The following is a 16,803-nucleotide window of genomic DNA, read 5'->3' as shown; positions in this document are numbered from 1 at the left end:
CTCAATTTCTGCTGTAACATTCAGATGGTAGGATCAGATTTTGATCTAAACATTAAAACAAATGTTGGTGCTGGTGGTGAAATCGTGTGTGGCATATTTTCTAGGCATAGTTTGGGCTGCTTAATGCTGAGCATTGTTTAAATGCCACAGCCAACCTGTGTATTGTTGGTGACCATGTCTATCACCTTATGACCACAATGGCAATGAGTCAACTGTACTTTAAATGGCCAACAGGACACCTTTGACATGTGACCAAATGTGACACAAAATGTTTTTATTATCCAAACACTGCTTTAGAGAAATCAAATTCCCTTGCAGCTCTTTAAAGTCCACAGCTATGATGATCCTTTTAAAACGGAATAAAACACAAATGTCAAATTAGGCCGTGACTGGTTTTCTAGTTGTTTCAGAGCTTTTCGGTATTAAATGAAGTACATTTGAATTGCCTTAAGAGCACCTTTGATAAACAGAGAGACAGTTAATTGCAAACATTTTATTTAATATGATTTGCACATCAAAACATATCAAAACCAGTTACACAGAAGGAAATACACTACTATGCACATTACATTACAAACAGCCTACAAATCCCTCATGATGAGGACTTCTCATAGAACAGCCTACAGAAACATTCTTGTTAACTGATATGGTCAAACCAAGTCCAACTAATTTAGTAACATTTATTTTCTGCAATTTCCCATCAGTTTACATTGTTCTATTTAAATTCTGAATCCAGCAGATTTTTTTCCATACTGTGCTAAAATTGCAGCTACGATTTTCTTCTCAAAATAACACAATTGAAAACAGTGATGTTTTTTTCCTCTATTAAACAACCAGCATTTTAACTTTTCATATGTGCATTTCAGTAAATCTCACTTGTGGCTCATGGAAATTTCAAGTGCCATTTCCACTCTAAAACGTACAGACATGGTTTGTCCATGTATAGGAAATCAGGCCGACCAGCAAAAGCCACTATAAAATAACACTTAAAAAAGATATGAGGTTAACTTCCTATCCAAACTTTATGTAAACAAGGTCGCCTATTAAGATTGTAAAAGAGCCTTGAGAATATAATTTTCTCTCTTAAAAAAAAAAAAAAAAAAAGGTCAGTTTGAAGGTCAACCAGATAGAAAACAAGAGTGGTAAGACATAAAGAGACTATTTTAAATTTTTCTTTAAAAAACAAAACAAAAACAAACAAAAAACTGAATCGCAAACAAACCGAGGGCTCATTCCAGGTATTTAACATGCACACAAGGTAATTGAGCCATTTTAAAGGGCAGGAAAATGGAAAAAAAAATAAATCAGAAATTACTCACACGCGAAAAAGAAGCATGTTCTTATGTGAGGAACAAATTCATTAACACAAATGTAACAGAGCTACTCTGGGCCACATAAGACTATTGTGACAAAATAAACTTTGAATGCGTTCCTGTTAGTCAAGAGAAAAAGAAAATAGAAAATGTTGAACTTTATCCAGATATCATTCACCTTCATTGAAAAACACAATTACTGTCTAAATATGCAACTACTGTCAAGTGTTTAAATTGTCTAAATGATTCTCTAAATGAATTCGATGGTGCACCATTAAATTAATCCTCTTCCATCAGATCGTGTTAAAGACAGCCGAGTATCAACATGAACATGAGCTACTACTTATTGAAGGGCTGATACATCCAAATACTGCAATGCCTAAATAAGCTTTTATATAAAAAGGCTGTTGCACAATATCAGTACTAAAACATGGCTCAGCTCAACCAAGAGGAATGTCACATTTGGTCCTTTGTTAATAGCCCTGTATGTCTAGACCTCGGTGTAGAAAAGATCTGATGGCCTCTGGCTTTCATTTGAAGTCAACAAGTACTTGTACCTTGTAACTGAGTGGTGTGTAAAGTTACAAGACTGCAAAAAGGCTCAATAATGCTGGTATATTTAATGTCTGAATGTGTTTTATGTATGTTATTGTGTTATCTATTGCTCAGCCTACGAAGTAAAAGTTTTCTGGATGATCAAGTTCAAACTACAGCAAAGAGAGTCTGAAAAGATAGAAAATATGAAATACTTCACAGTGATAAACTGATGCTAATCAGGAGCAGGGGTGCTGGAACCTAAAATCATCTCCCACACACATTCTCATACTTTATCAACACACATTCAAGCTGTGCACACACAGACACCTTACTGTGGTTTACCAAGCAGGCTAGACAAGAAGTTAGACCCCTGGCTCTCTCCACGTCTAGAACCTGCACCTTCACCGAAGGGATCCAGCTGGTTTAGTTCAGACTGATCCAGCATCTCAAAGTCTTCTCCATCCAAGTCCGTGTCTAGCTCAGAGCTGGACTGCTTGCGATAGCTTCGGTGGGCCCCGGCCCTGGGGGGACCTTCTCTGCATTGGGCAGCAGGAGGCCGTGGTTGCAGCGCCCCGGCTATTGCTGCCTGGATCATGTTGCTGGCAATGACTCCAGCCAAGTCTCCAGTGATATTAGAGGCAGGTGGCAGGCTGCTAAGAGAAAGTTCAGCATCTAGATCCTCTTGGTCTGAGTCAAGATGAGATTCCACATCCAGCACTGAAGCCCGCTGACTAGCTAGCCCAGACAGACCCAGGCTAGGCAGTCCAATGCTTGTGTCATCATCATCATCCATCAGAGTGGCATCAGGGTTTATGGAGGGGAAGTCTGGGAGGTCCTGGGCAAAGGATTCTTCAGCATCACTATGCCTGTCAAAATCTGGCCGGAATACAGACAGGGAGAAGATCAGAAGCATGAACTAACCAGGAAATGGAGGTAAAAAATCTGTCTTTCTTGCATACATACCCTCAGAGCCTTCAGTCAGTGGGGTCTGGCCACGTGACAGGTTAAATGTTCCATTGTCAGTATAAGAAACCTCAGCATCAGAATGCTCGGAGTCGGTCAGTGCAAGCTCCTTCGCAACAACAGCATCATCAAACTAGGAGACAAAATGAAATGGTTTAGGTTGTGCTGTGGTGCATTTTTTTAAGATGGCAGTCAAGCTGGTAACTCCGACTCTGACATAAACAGAGAAACATTCTTAGTTTGACTCTCTGCTTGTTTCTCATCCTTTTACCATCTGCAGGCTTTGCCACAAACACACATTAAGACAAAAATAAACAGGCACATTTTGTGACGTTCCTAACCACAACAGGAAATGGTGCTGACGTGCTGCTGTAGCTAACAGTGTGCTGAAAAAGCAATAGGTGCAGTGAATGTTTCATCTTTCGTTTCATTTTATAACCTTGTAACCAACACTGTTGACTAACAACAACTCATGTTCACTTAAAGAAAAAAAAAAAAAAAACCTGGACAGACTTTAAATTTTAGTTTATAGAATTGTAAAGACTAACATTTTTTCACAAATTCACATTACTCATTATGAACACTTTAAATATAAAAGTTTACTTCTGCTTTAGGAAGCATTTTGTGTATGTTGACATAATTACTAGATCACAATATGAACAAAAACAAAAACTATATTTGAAGACAAATTTCAGGTATGATGTCCCCGACTTTAAACAATAGAAAGGCAGGCATAGTGAGTAACAGTTTGATTAAAATATTAAGAGCTTTAGAAGTGAAACAGCAACAGCCTTACTGTTGGGCAAAAAGCGGCCAACTCCTCCTCACTGTCACTGGCTTCACCTGAGGCTGCACCATGTAGAGGTCTTCGTAGGACTGCAGAGTGGAGTGACCAAGACAACAAATAATTACTGAGTCCAGCTTATTTTAACTGTAGTAGTTAAATACACAGTGTGCAGGACAACCAGTTTTAGAAATGCTAAAATGGTTTGTAAAATTAGAACTGATTAACAGATTAATCAACAAACAAAGAAAAAAAAATACTTTACATCACTATCTCTACTCTGATATTTGCACTTTGGTCTCATTTACTGGAGTGGAAATTGTCTTAACAACAATTTCATCTCAAAAGAATAAATTTACATAAAATCCAGCTGATTTGTTAGCTGCCAATTCTAGTAAAAATATACACGATACAATTTGGTTTACAACTTACACTGATTGTCAATGGGCTTTGACATCATGTATCCACGAACGCTGAAGTCCAGCCGCTGCAGGACTGGCTCCAGCTTGATGCCAAGATGCTGGAAAACCTTGTGATAGGCTGCCAGAGGAGTCAGGAGAGTAGCTAACACTAGAGGAGGGGCAGAGAGAATACTAGTTAAGATAGAGAAGAGGGACATTTCTATTAAAGTGCAGTATTTCACTACAGAAAGATAGCCTGTTGACTTTTTTTGTGATAAAGAAAAACTGAGGGACAGGGAATAGAGGGTTAATATGTAGAGTACAAGCTGATGTTTGGATTGTTTCAGACGTCAGACGTCCTCCTTGCCCAGCTTTGCAGCCTACTGGTTGAAGGTTAGGAGATTAGCTTGGTCTCTGTCTGACCTCCTTAGCTTTCTGCCTGGCTCTTTCACTCCTGCCTGGTCTGCCTCATCCACATTTTAATCACCTCACAGATCAGGCCCCGGTACTGAGCCCCCACAGATCTGGTTTCCCCACGCATGCACTTTTAATTAGACTAGTCAGGCAGAGTTTCTTTGCCAACATAGTTCTGTGAAGAGGCGTGGGTTTTTAATTAGAACTGGATAAACTGCTCGGACTCACAAGCAGAGTAGGAGAGCACTAATCCAGGAATGTAGCGTCCAATGATAGCCAAACAGCTGAACACTCCACAGGTCAGGATGCAAAACTGTCACAGAAGAGCCGGAAAAACAAAAACAAACAAACAAAAAACAAGCAAACAAACAAAAAACACACACACAAACAGAAAATAGTCAACAACACCATATCGTGTTGCCCATGGTGCACTTATCCACAGCTACAGTCACACTAGGGAAAACAGGAGACCGTATCACGACCAAAAGTATTCCAACCCCGTGCAATGAACTTGTGGAATCTCTTCGAAATGGTAACTTTAAAGATGGCGAGCAGGACAATGACAAATCACAGTCAGTTGCAGTCTTTAAAGTGACAATGATAAAACAGCAATAACTGTGATTTAACTGGACAAAGATAGCTGCTCAGTAACTCTGATGTTATACAGGAATATAACAAGAAAACAACCAGCTGACTAGAACGATCTATTGCAAAGATAATCGTCACATATAAGTTGTGTCCATCGTTACAGACCGACTCCAACTGTTTGTGTTTACAAATTAGACATCAATTTTCTTCAAGCCTCTGCCAATCTGTCCGAGCGACTCCAATAAGTCCAACTTGGACTGTGACTGGGTGTTGCCTCCCAACAGGTCGCCTTGTGATTAAAAAATGGTCTCCCAGAGGTTGATGGTTGAATGTTCAAAGGTTGCATGCTCAACCACAAGTTGCTCGCCCAATGTGAAAAAATTCTGCGCAATCATTGGTCAACCGCCTATTTTTCCTCTAGTGTGACCGAGTTAATAAACCAGTGAAGGAAAAAAAATTAGAAAAGGATAATAGGTAAATCAAACAGGGATAACTTAAAAATCATACAATAGGTGTTGTGATACAGAATGAAGTCATTGTGTTATTGTGTGCAGCTCTCACTGTGCCAGGATTTTGACGCTTGTACTGCACAATACTGGATTTGAGAACCACTCCACTGACCCAGGCCTCAGCAATATGGTGGCACAATTCAGGCACACTGAGGGTGCCAGGATGCACCAGACCCCAGCTAGACAGGGACACAATCATTTAACTCCTTAATCAACTCCTTATCATTCAACTAATGCTGCAATATGAGAATAAAAAAATAATAAAAAAAACAAACAACTGTGGCTACAAACCTCTCATTTTCTGATTCATCCAGCTTTCTGACTGTAAAGGGAGAGAACATTCATTATTTTAAGAGACATTAAATATCACTGTGTAACATTATGTATACATTATTTAGACATTTGCTTGGCTTTCATCTACAGTGTCATCAGGATTTTAAAAACCACTGCCAAAGACGAACCGTTTCATGACTAATACAGATCACTTTCAAAGTCCAGAGTGCAAGGCTGCTGACTGATGTCATATTTATTCTAGGAACAAAAGTACATTTGCTACAGCCACAGTACATTAGGGATTGAATTGGCTGCATTTTGCACAATCTATGACATTCCAGAAGCAGAAAAAAAGGAAAATGCAGAACATGATGTATTCTCTAAAATATACAAATATACATTGAGACAAAATTTAGCACCTCTAATCTCTGGCCAGATCTTATTTCTCCAGGTATCTAGACAGACGAGTACAACCATGCCAGATGCCAACAGGAATATCAGGCGCAGTGAGGTCAGAGCGAAGAACCTGGCAGGGGATAAACCACAGAAAACACATGAACACAGTGCATCTATTTCTTGCTTTCACAGGCATAAACAATCACAGAGCAATGTAATTAAAAAGTTAATGCAAAATTAATTAAACCGCAAGACAGTCTGAGCAAATTCCATTAATTATTGTCAAAGTAAGAATAAGAAAGAAAGCCCACCCTCTGGTGTCTCACACAAATTTATTTTAAACAAGAAGGTTGGCAGTAAGTAGAGTATTTGACCGTTTTGTTTTTTTTTTATTTTTAACTCCACACACTACTGTAATACCAATTATATCAATAAACATTTAGATGATATTAATCCAACAGACTAACAGATGTTCATATTGTAAAAAATGTGGTCTAACTATACATAAGGTTTCAGGGTTTTTTCCATCTTTCTGTCTTGCACACAACCCTAACTAAATCCCAACTGCTGCTCCATTTTCAGATCACAAGACTCCAAAATGTAATGTGAACAACAATGCTGCAGGATTCTGCCAATCACCGGTTAGAGATTAACCTAACAAAGAATTTGCTGGCAGAACAAGGGGTGTCAGTATTTGGGTTAATGCTGTAATTAGAAGTGACAGTAACAAAAGCAATGTGAAAATGTTTATGGAAAGTTGGGTCACTGAAAAATGAGAAAACAACAAGTGCTCAGCACTGAAAATGCAGCTCGTGGTTTCACGAGTTTGTCATTCGGCACCTGTATGTTGAAAATCATGACAACCCTGTCCTACTGTGAGAGCGGCTGCCCTTGTTAATGTCTAACTTTCAGTCACTTTGGGGTTACGGCTGCATCACTCTGGGCTGAAAATGGCCTGCACCATTATGTGTGTGCAGAAACAAAGATAAAGCAGATGCAGTACAAACGTTCTGAAACGCTTGGTGGTCTAATCAAATTCAGGCTGAACGCCAGAACTCTGCAAACATGCCCACCAGTCAGGCTTTCTTTCCATGTGTCAGGTCAATGATCCTTCCTGTACATCTAGCAATACCCAGGTCAACTAAGTAAGCCAAAATTTGGCCCAGTGAAACACTCAAACATACTTACATATTCATATAGTGAAACAACTTCCCCTCTCATCCCCGTGACACTAACTGTAGATTTGACCTTTACAGGCTCACTGGTAAAATTGGTAGAGATAATCCACAGCATTACACAGATTTCAAGATTAAAAGCAACAGTTAGGAGCATTAAAGTTGAGTGAAAAGTCCCTGCAGAGTGTGCATAAAAATAGTACCGCCACTCAGCCAGCTGCTTTATCTTGAACTGACAGGCAAAATATTTGCATTGTGTATAAGAACCATCTGCTTCCAGTCACGCTGTCTTGCCTCTTGGTGTTGTCTGCATGGCGGCAACTGTAACACAGAGACACTGAGGAAACATGACTCACAAACTAACACAAGCTAAAACTTACCAGAACACAACGTTGATCACAATGTAGAGAAGGACACAATGAAAGGGTTTTTCCCAGACCAGGACAGACTGCAGGTAGGTCAGGACAGGCTCATAGGGCCCCAGCCTGGACTGGAGAGCAGCTTTGACAGCTCGTACTTGGCCATCTCTTTCGCTAGAGCATGAACGACTTCGAAGGCAGATATCAGCGCTCTGATTAGCAGAGCAATCCCCCACGTCTGCCCCTTGCATTGTTCCAGTGTGAGTCATCTCAGCGTCCTACTCCTGACAAAGTAAGCCTGTAAAATAAAGACTTAAGCTAAGTGGAACCATGTAAACAGCTTCATAAGGAGCGCCACAGCGCCGCTCCACTAACATTTATGCTAACGGATTTTTTAGCTAAAAGCAAATGACGCCAGCCAAACCACTTTATTATGGTCTAACAACACACATTTGACTATATTAAAATAAAATATTTTATCAAAGCAAATGGATAAACGTTTCAAAAGCAGCTAACACTTACTATTTTGTCATTTTTTTTGCAGAAATGCGGCGCTCGATTCGGGGAACTTACAATATGGCGTCACCTGTTTTTCTGAGCCGTCAGCGGCCCAATCACAATACACTTTGGCCCTGCGTCATGAGGCATTCAGGTGCAGTAGGAACATCTTTGCTTATTTTGAAGCACTTCGTCGGCAAAGTTGAAAATGAAAGCGCTATTGCGACTGTAATTTTCCACACCAAAAACCTAACCCATTTTCGATTAAGCTGTCCACAACCACCCACTTCTTCCCTCTTTATTCATCATGATTAAGCCTATTAAAAATATCATCTCGTACAATTCATTACTTACGACCTATTAATGAAAATTGCTTGTTATGAAAAGAACTTTACTTCCCTGTCTAAATTATCTAAATTTAACTGTATACCTGTTTATTTAGCTACTGTAATTTATCTCATAGACAGTGGGCTTACAGTTAAGCATTTTAAAACGTGTCTACACTGTCCCCTTGTGGTCACATTCTATAATGACATTGATGAATGCAAACAAGGGGAACATTATTATTATTATTATTATTATATAATGTTTATAATGAAAGGATGTGCAGCAGGTTAGAGTGATTACAGATGGAAGCTGTACTAAAGAGTGTGCTGAGTACATTGAAGAGCTGATGAATAACGAAAATAACAGAGGGGGAGAGATGGAGGACTGTTAGTGAATCAGGAAGGGCAGAGGATTAGTAAGGAGGAAGTAGCTATGAAGAGAATGAAGGGGATGAAGAGTGGAGAGGCAGTTGGCCAAGATTACATAAGTGTGGAGGTATGGAGATGTCTATGAGAGTGGATTTTTTTAAACCAGATTGTTTAACACAATCTTGGAGAGTGGGATAATACCTGAGGAATGGAGAAGAAGTGTGTTGGTATACATTTTCAAGAACAAGGGATAATATTCAAAGCTCTACTTAGGCGAAAAGCTGATAAGCCATACAATGAAGCTATGGGAAAGAGAAATTGAATAAAGGTGATGATCAGGAAGCTGCAGTCTGGCTTCAAAATGAGAAAGTAAGAATAGCCCCTTCTTGTTTGCATTGGTGATGGACAGGTTGACAGATGATGTAATGCATATTTTACGGTTCTTTACAGCACTACACACTCCGACACGAACGGTGGCAGCACACGTTTAGAGACGCCTTGCGACTCGCTAACCAACAGTAGAAGAAGTCTGCTTGAAGCGTCACCGCAGGACCAAGCGGGAAGGAGCGGGCAGAGGTGAAGCAGTGTGAAAGCAGTGGCTATTTTCTTCCATTATTTAGCTAGCAGGCAGACTACAAGAGCTAGCTAAATAAGGGGCAACTGAAGACGGAACATGCCGCGGGAAATCATAACGCTTCAGCTCGGACAGTGCGGAAACCAAAGTACGTGCAAAGACGTTGATAGCGTTGAAACCGCTACAGCTTTTTTTATTGTTAGCTGTGCGAGATGTCCTCAGATTGTCATGTATTCTGCTGTGTAACGACAGTAGCTAACTGCTAATAATAAGTCGAGCTAACTTTAAATATAACAGAAACAACGACCTTGTATCCTAGCTTACCAATTGACTAATAGTGTCTATAAACATAATGTCATCGTGTGCATATTGTGTGATTACCATCAGGTGCCTTTATGATATGCATTTTACGGTAACGGGCATCCGTGCATTTAGAGTAAAGTTGTACCAGTTTGAATAGTCAAAATGAACATGTTTTGTTTACTTGTGCCCCCTCCCTGTTACTCAGTCGGATTTGAGTTTTGGAAGCAGCTGTGTGCTGAGCATGGCATCAGTCCAGAGGGGATTGTTGAGGAGTTTGCTACAGAAGGGACCGACAGAAAGGATGTATTCTTCTATCAGGTAAGTGGAGCAGAAGTATTCTGCTTCATAGCACCTCTTGCTATGTGTTACAATCAGCCTACATTTTCTGCACCGCAGAGTGTACAACGTCTCCAGTGTGATGATGCTTCTATGCAGCTGAAGTGCAATCATATTATTTGCGACTAGGTGGCATGCTTGTATCGTAAACTGTAAGAACCAAGCTCCTGCAGGGAGACGACAAGCTCAACACTGCAGTGTTTTCATCTAACCGCTTGTTTTTGATTAAAACCCCAAAGGCTGACGATGAGCACTACATCCCTCGTGCAGTTCTCCTCGACTTAGAGCCCCGCGTGATCCACTCCATCCTTAACTCCCCATATGCAAACCTGTACAACCCAGAGAACATCTACCTGTCTGAGCATGGTGGAGGTGCCGGGAACAACTGGGCTAGTGGCTATGCACAGGTGATCACCTGATATAACCTACTTTTTTCTTTTTGTTTTTTTTACCCTTACCCCATTAATCTCAATAAAAAATTTAATAACACATCTAAAATCTGCTCTGGATTCTCTACCTCTAGGGAAAAAAAATTCAAGAAGACATCTTCGACATTATTGACAGAGAGGCAGATGGCAGTGACAGCTTGGAGGCAAGTTTATCTTTTATCACATACTGACTATCCCAGAGGGCTGGGACGATTGAGGCTGTGGCAGTGTGGAATTTTAAAAATTGATTTAAGAGTAAATTGATATGGATGTGTGTAGAAATATTACATTTTTAAGAGCAGCTTGAAACTGTAGCCTAAACCTTATTCATGCATTAAAGTGTCAGGTATTTGTTGTTAATGTGAGGGGATTACTTTTGAACCTGTTGAAATTACAGGGATTTTCTGTCTGATATGGATATACTTACACCTTGTAGCTTGTTTTGTGTTTCTTTGTAGTTTTGTGGTCATGCTGCAGCTCCATTTGTCTCTTTGTGATCTGGTTAACTGGTAATGTCTGTCATCATTTTGTGTCGCTCTGTGGTCATTTTGTGTCTCTTTGTAGTGGAGCAGTTGGTGTCTCAGTGTCTCTTTGTTGTCATTTTGCGATCATTTCGTCTTTCTTTGTGGTCACGTGGGCAGTTTTGGTGTCTCTGGGGTTGATTTGTGTTTCTTTTCAGTGACTTTTTGGAGGTGAAGCTCAGTCTAGACTGAGTAAACCCATTCGTTGTCTGAATACTGTTATGGAGTGGTGGATTTTACTCAGGCATGATTTCTCTCAGTCTTTAAGGCTTGCGTTTTGTTTTTGTTGTGGTAAAATGCATGTAGAAATGAATGACTTGATAGAAACGGCATGCTAAAATGGTGCCAGAGCCTGTCATCTTAAAACCAGCACAGCCCTAGCCATGCCTCACTATTATTCTTAGCGTCCTTTTTTTTTGGGTGAACTTTCTTCAGCTGCCAGCCTCCCATAAAATAACAGTCGCATTTCCTTTCGAAGGTCTGCAATTTCTGTAACTCATTCACATTATGACCCCACATTATTATTTAGTGTGTGCACTCGTGTGTGCATTGGATAGGAAGGTGGGCCGAGCTGCTGTGGGCATGTGTATGTTGGCAGGGTGTGGCGTGCGGTATGTCTGGTGATAATAGCTGGGCGAGTGAAGAAGGCAGGTATTACTGGGCTGTCTTGGGGGGGTGAGGGAGCCTATTTGTGAGGTGGGGCTGCGTTCCCATTTATATAACTGCAGAGGAAAAGAGGCATTTGCACACCCACAGGCACATTTAACGTTCTGCTTCAGAAGAGTTCACAGTAAGGTTTGCACATGTGTGGCGCACGCTGTAGCTTGAAATTGAAGGTATTGAGTGATCCTTTGTCTTTGCAGGGATTTGTCCTGTGTCACTCGATTGCTGGGGGGACAGGCTCGGGGCTTGGATCCTATCTCCTGGAGAGGCTCAATGACAGGTCCGCATGCACATACTCGACATTGATCCCTTGTATTTCTTTTTCTTGCAGTACAGTACAAGCAAATAATATATAATTTCTGTCCCACAGGTACCCAAAGAAGCTGGTACAGACTTACTCAGTCTTCCCAAACCAGGATGAGATGAGTGATGTGGTTGTTCAGCCATACAACTCACTGCTGACGTTGAAGAGACTCACTCAGAATGCAGACTGCGTGGTGAGCAGCAGCATTTAAAAAAAAAAAAAAAAAAAAAAAGAAAGGATACTAATTAATCCCATTGCTTTCTTGGCATCATTACACACCCATGACATAAATAATCTCACAAGATGGCATAGGGATATAGCAATCAGCATTTTTGGAAACCCTATAACCATGCCATGCAAATTAAAGTTAAAATAAACCAAATTGTTCAGCTATTCCACTGAGCTTAAATGGGAAAATAAAATTTAACATGTTGAGATGAAATGTCTTAACATGTGCTTACTGGCCACTTTATTGGGTACAGCTGTTTAGTTTCCTGTTTATGCAGACATCTAAAAATCCAATCACATGGCAACAACCCAATGCATGTTGTGCATCTAGACTTGGTTAACATGACTTGATGAAGTTCAAACTGGGAGTTAGAATGGGGAAGAAAGGTGATTTTGAATGCGGCATGGTTGTTGGTTCCAAATGGGCTGATCTGAGTATTTCAGAAACTGCTGACCTACTGGGTTTTTTCCCACACAACGATGTCTAGGGTTTACAGAGAATGCCCCCCCCCCCCCCCCCCAAAAAAAAGGAAAATATCCAGTGAGTGTCAGTTCTCCGAAAATGCCTTGTCAGCAGTCAGAGGAAGAATGGCTAGGCCAAACCTGCGGCAGTTATGAGACACTATCATGTCAATATGGACCAAAATCTCTGAGGAGTGTGTCCAGCACCTTGTTGAATCTGTGTTATGAAGAACTAAGGTGGTTCTGAAGGCCAAAGGGAGTCTAACACGGTATACCTAATAAAGTGGCCAGTGAGTACTTAGCTACAGTAGTATACAGACTTTATCTCCTTTTATAAGGAACCCATACTTCACTGAAAAGGTTTCTTTAAGGTCTGTTTTATGTTAATTTTAACTTTTCAGTGTGACATTATAACACAGATACAAAAACTGTTAAATATTTTCCCCCCAATTTGACTACTCTGTTGTAATTTGTCTTTTAAGTGAAATTACGCAACACTTGGCTTTAAGCACTACAGCTTAATTGCTGACGGTGCCTTTGATGGATGCTTTTTATGGCATTTTGTTTATATTTTGAATTGCACAATCTTGTTTTATGACGCTACTGACAGATAGAGACTGTGTAACTCTTATCTTTTCCTTTGTTGAAGATCTACTCTTGAGGCTGCTTCACTACTTGTCTAGCAGGCTAATAAAGAAGCAAATTGGAGTGCCAGCCTTGAGCCCTAGCAAATCCTATCTAACATCGAACTTATTAAATCTAAGTCCTGAATCGGTGATTGTATTAGTCTGAGATGCTCTGACAGTCTAATGGTGTTTCCCCTTTAATACCTACTTCCTCCAGGGTCTTGCATAAGGCCCCCATGTTGATTAAATTAGCCGCAGAGCTAATAGAATCTGCCCAAGAATTGGTCCCCCTGTTTGAGACTGTACAGTGTGTCTTTTATATTCAACTCCTCTAATAACAGCACACTGTATTGCTTCTTAAGAGGTTCCTTTACTGTATCATTACTGCGATATCCTCTCACCCTTTCTTTAACATTGTAGTAGTGTATTGGCTTTCACTATGCTGTTTTGCTGGAGAGCTTTTTCCTCTCCCTTGTTTTTCCTCTTCATTTGTCTAATCATTGCCCTTTGTATGTGAACTGTGCGTGTGCGTCAGGTGGTTTTGGATAACACCGCTCTAAATCGGATTGCCACCGACAGGCTGCATATCCAGAACCCCTCATTCTCCCAGATCAATCAGCTGGTGAGTGAGTGATATAACACTGTGTTAGAGCCTCTGCCTCTCTTTTTGTTTGTCAGTCAGCAGGTCTTAGTTATAGGTGTAGTTTGCAGTCTTCCTTGTTGTATTTGAACAAAGACAAATGTTGAGACAGACTGCACGAGACTTGGCGCCCAATGCAGAAATTACAAGATGCACAAACTAGTTTGACAAGTTAGTTGAACTTTAAAATGGATTTCAGATTTCTTGAAAAGAACCACACTTGGCTTCACTTTCCAAGTTTAAAGTGCTTCACTTGAGCTACACTTTTTTAGGGCCAAGTGGCAAAAAGAAAAGAAAAGCTTAGGGTTTGATTTACATTTGGGTGTGTGCTTGTTGTTTTTTTTTTTTTTTTAATATATTTTTATTATTTTGTGGGAAGATGAAAAATTTGTGTTTTCACTAGAGCTGATCAATAATTTTAGTTGTTCTATCAATAAAGTATCTGTCTTTTAAACACAGCTATTTAGCATATAGTGCAGAAATAACATTTCAAAGGAGCTTAATTCGTCAATGTCTGCTTTAACATTCATACATGCAGGTTTCCACCATTATGTCTGCAAGCACAACCACTCTGCGCTACCCAGGCTATATGAACAATGACCTTATTGGCCTGATCGCATCTCTCATCCCCACACCCCGTCTCCACTTCCTTATGACTGGATACACACCTCTCACTACTGACCAGTCGGTGAGTTGCATCCCTTGTGATGCGTGTGAAATTAGAAAATAATCCCGATGGTGTTGTGTTTGAAATCAATCACCCTGCTGTGTCTCAGGTTGCTAGTGTGAGGAAAACCACAGTGCTGGACGTGATGAGGAGACTCCTACAACCCAAGAATGTGATGGTGTCCACAGGAAGAGAGAGGCAGCCTAGCCACTGCTACATCGCCATCCTCAACATCATCCAGGGGGAGGTCGACCCAACACAGGTACAATTGTACATCTGTTGTCTGAGGTGTTGAACTGATCCAACATAATTATGTTAGGACTGTATTTAAACATATGTGAACTGACTCTAGGTGCATAAAAGCCTCCAAAGGATTCGGGAACGTAAACTTGCCAGCTTTATTCCCTGGGGTCCCGCCAGCATCCAGGTGGCTCTGTCCAGAAAGTCCCCGTACCTGCCCTCAGCTCACCGAGTCAGCGGCCTGATGATGGCCAACCACACAAGTATCTCCTCTGTAAGTGCATATTGGAAAGTTATGTTCAGTTCCAGTGTGTAGCTATGTAGTGGAGACCTTAATCTGTCCTTGTTCATAGTTGAGGATATGCAGTGAGCTGCCCAAGCAGCATTTCATGGGGAATTCCAGGAAAAATTAGGTTTTGGATTATCATGCTGCCAAACAAGACATTTCCTCAAAACTAAGTAATCTTTTTACTGGTTTAAAACAAGTTGTAAAACTAAAAGAAGCTATAGCCATGTCATTTCATTATATTACTCAATCTAAGGTGATTTAGAAAGCCTTTACTGGTGGTTATATTGCTGTGCTTTGTTTTCTCATGAATGTAGGTCCCAAATTTAAGCAAGGGGAAATTAGTGTTACACAGAAGTTTCAGTCATGCAATAGACTTCATTTCTTTCCTGTAACACCAAGGCAAAGAAACAAAACAGAAAGTGTGACTGTTTTAAAGAAATCTGCAAAAGAACCTTTTGGTTCTTTTCTCACTTTGGGATGTTAGCATTGATGTCACTTTTTCTTTTTTGCTGTCCCGCAGTTGTTTGAGCGGACATGCAGGCAGTACGACAAACTGCGTAAGCGCGAGGCCTTCCTGGAGCAGTTCCGCAAAGAGGACATATTCAAGGACAACTTTGATGAGCTGGACAACTCGAGGGAAGTTGTCCAACAGCTGGTAGACGAGTACAGCGCAGCAACAAGGCCTGACTATATTTCCTGGGGCACGCAAGAACAGTGAACAGACTTTGTGTTTTATACTTAATTCTCGCTTCTGGACACCCTCCAAAAATAGTTTTCTTTCATACAGATATCATAGAATAGTTATTTGGCTATAACTGCTTTTCTGGATAAAAACTATATTTATTGGCTTGCTTTAACATGTAATAACATAGTGTTTGTGTCTCCAAATTAGAGACTTTCATGACTATTAACCAGAAAAAGTAAATGCATCACATCCTGCAGATTCTGAACCCCCAGTTTATATGAAGTGTTCTCAACCTTAACAGCTCTGTGAAATAAAAGAGCACTAATTATAGAAAATCCTGTACAAAGCATCAACAGCTGTTGTCTCCAAAACGTCTGTAAATGTATATACCCGTTTCTGTATTTCTATTGTTTATCTCTTGCAGCAATGTTATTTACAGTTATCCTCAGTCTAAATCAACATTTTGCCTTGTTTTGGTCTATTTTTATACAAAGTACTGTACTTTAGAGGTGTCCTTACACATAGATGGAACTGACAGAAAGCAGTAGCATGCTGGTTAATGTGGTGCGCTGTACCATCTGTATGCTGCTGATACACATTGCTCATTTGTTATCACAGTACATGACCAACAAGAATGTCAAGTTGAAGTTGGATTGGAGCCATAAATGGTGTTGAAATACCTGCCATAAAAACAGCATTGACATTTTAACAGCATTTGTCCTCTAAAGAAAATGAGTTTGTGCAGCTGAACACAGTACAAGGATATATCTAATTTAAACACTTCATCTCTATGCCTGTAAATATTCTTGATTCACTGGCTTCCCCTGTGTTGTCTAAAAGTGAATACACTGATAAATTTCGCTTGCCTGTTGGACCTGTTTTAAACTGAATAAAAACATTTTCTATTATTTTAATTCTTACTTGAAATGTCT

At 40.3% G+C, this 16,803-nt stretch overlaps 2 protein-coding genes across 2 annotated transcripts; one reads left to right on the top strand and one right to left on the bottom strand.

The window, feature by feature from the left end:
- Positions 1–478: 478 nt before the first annotated feature.
- Positions 479–8,342, bottom strand: retreg3 (reticulophagy regulator family member 3). The gene is made up of 10 exons (XM_084925455.1): positions 8,235–8,342; positions 7,734–8,010; positions 6,202–6,308; positions 5,801–5,831; positions 5,562–5,688; positions 4,641–4,725; positions 4,030–4,167; positions 3,610–3,689; positions 2,814–2,946; positions 479–2,726 (listed from the first exon to the last, which is right to left on the bottom strand). Exons 2-10 carry the CDS (start codon positions 7,979–7,981, stop codon positions 2,179–2,181), a joined length of 1,497 nt encoding a protein of 498 aa, XP_084781581.1. The 5' UTR covers positions 7,982–8,010; positions 8,235–8,342; the 3' UTR covers positions 479–2,178.
- A 1,081-nt stretch (positions 8,343–9,423) lies between these two features.
- On the top strand, positions 9,424–16,785 carry tubg1 (tubulin, gamma 1). Its single transcript, XM_084925454.1, has 11 exons — positions 9,424–9,627; positions 9,988–10,100; positions 10,358–10,525; positions 10,642–10,710; positions 11,931–12,010; positions 12,101–12,227; positions 13,886–13,972; positions 14,529–14,678; positions 14,767–14,919; positions 15,010–15,171; positions 15,707–16,785. Exons 1-11 carry the CDS (start codon positions 9,579–9,581, stop codon positions 15,902–15,904), a joined length of 1,356 nt encoding a protein of 451 aa, XP_084781580.1. The 5' UTR covers positions 9,424–9,578; the 3' UTR covers positions 15,905–16,785.
- The last annotated feature ends 18 nt before the right edge of the window (positions 16,786–16,803 follow it).

Source organism: Perissodus microlepis, chromosome 4, assembly GCF_051167445.1.
Source record: "Perissodus microlepis isolate ML-2025 ecotype Zambia chromosome 4, ASM5116744v1, whole genome shotgun sequence".
In the NCBI taxonomy this organism is placed as follows: Eukaryota; Metazoa; Chordata; class Actinopteri; order Cichliformes; family Cichlidae; genus Perissodus; species Perissodus microlepis.
This window is presented reverse-complemented; position numbering and strand designations above follow the sequence as displayed.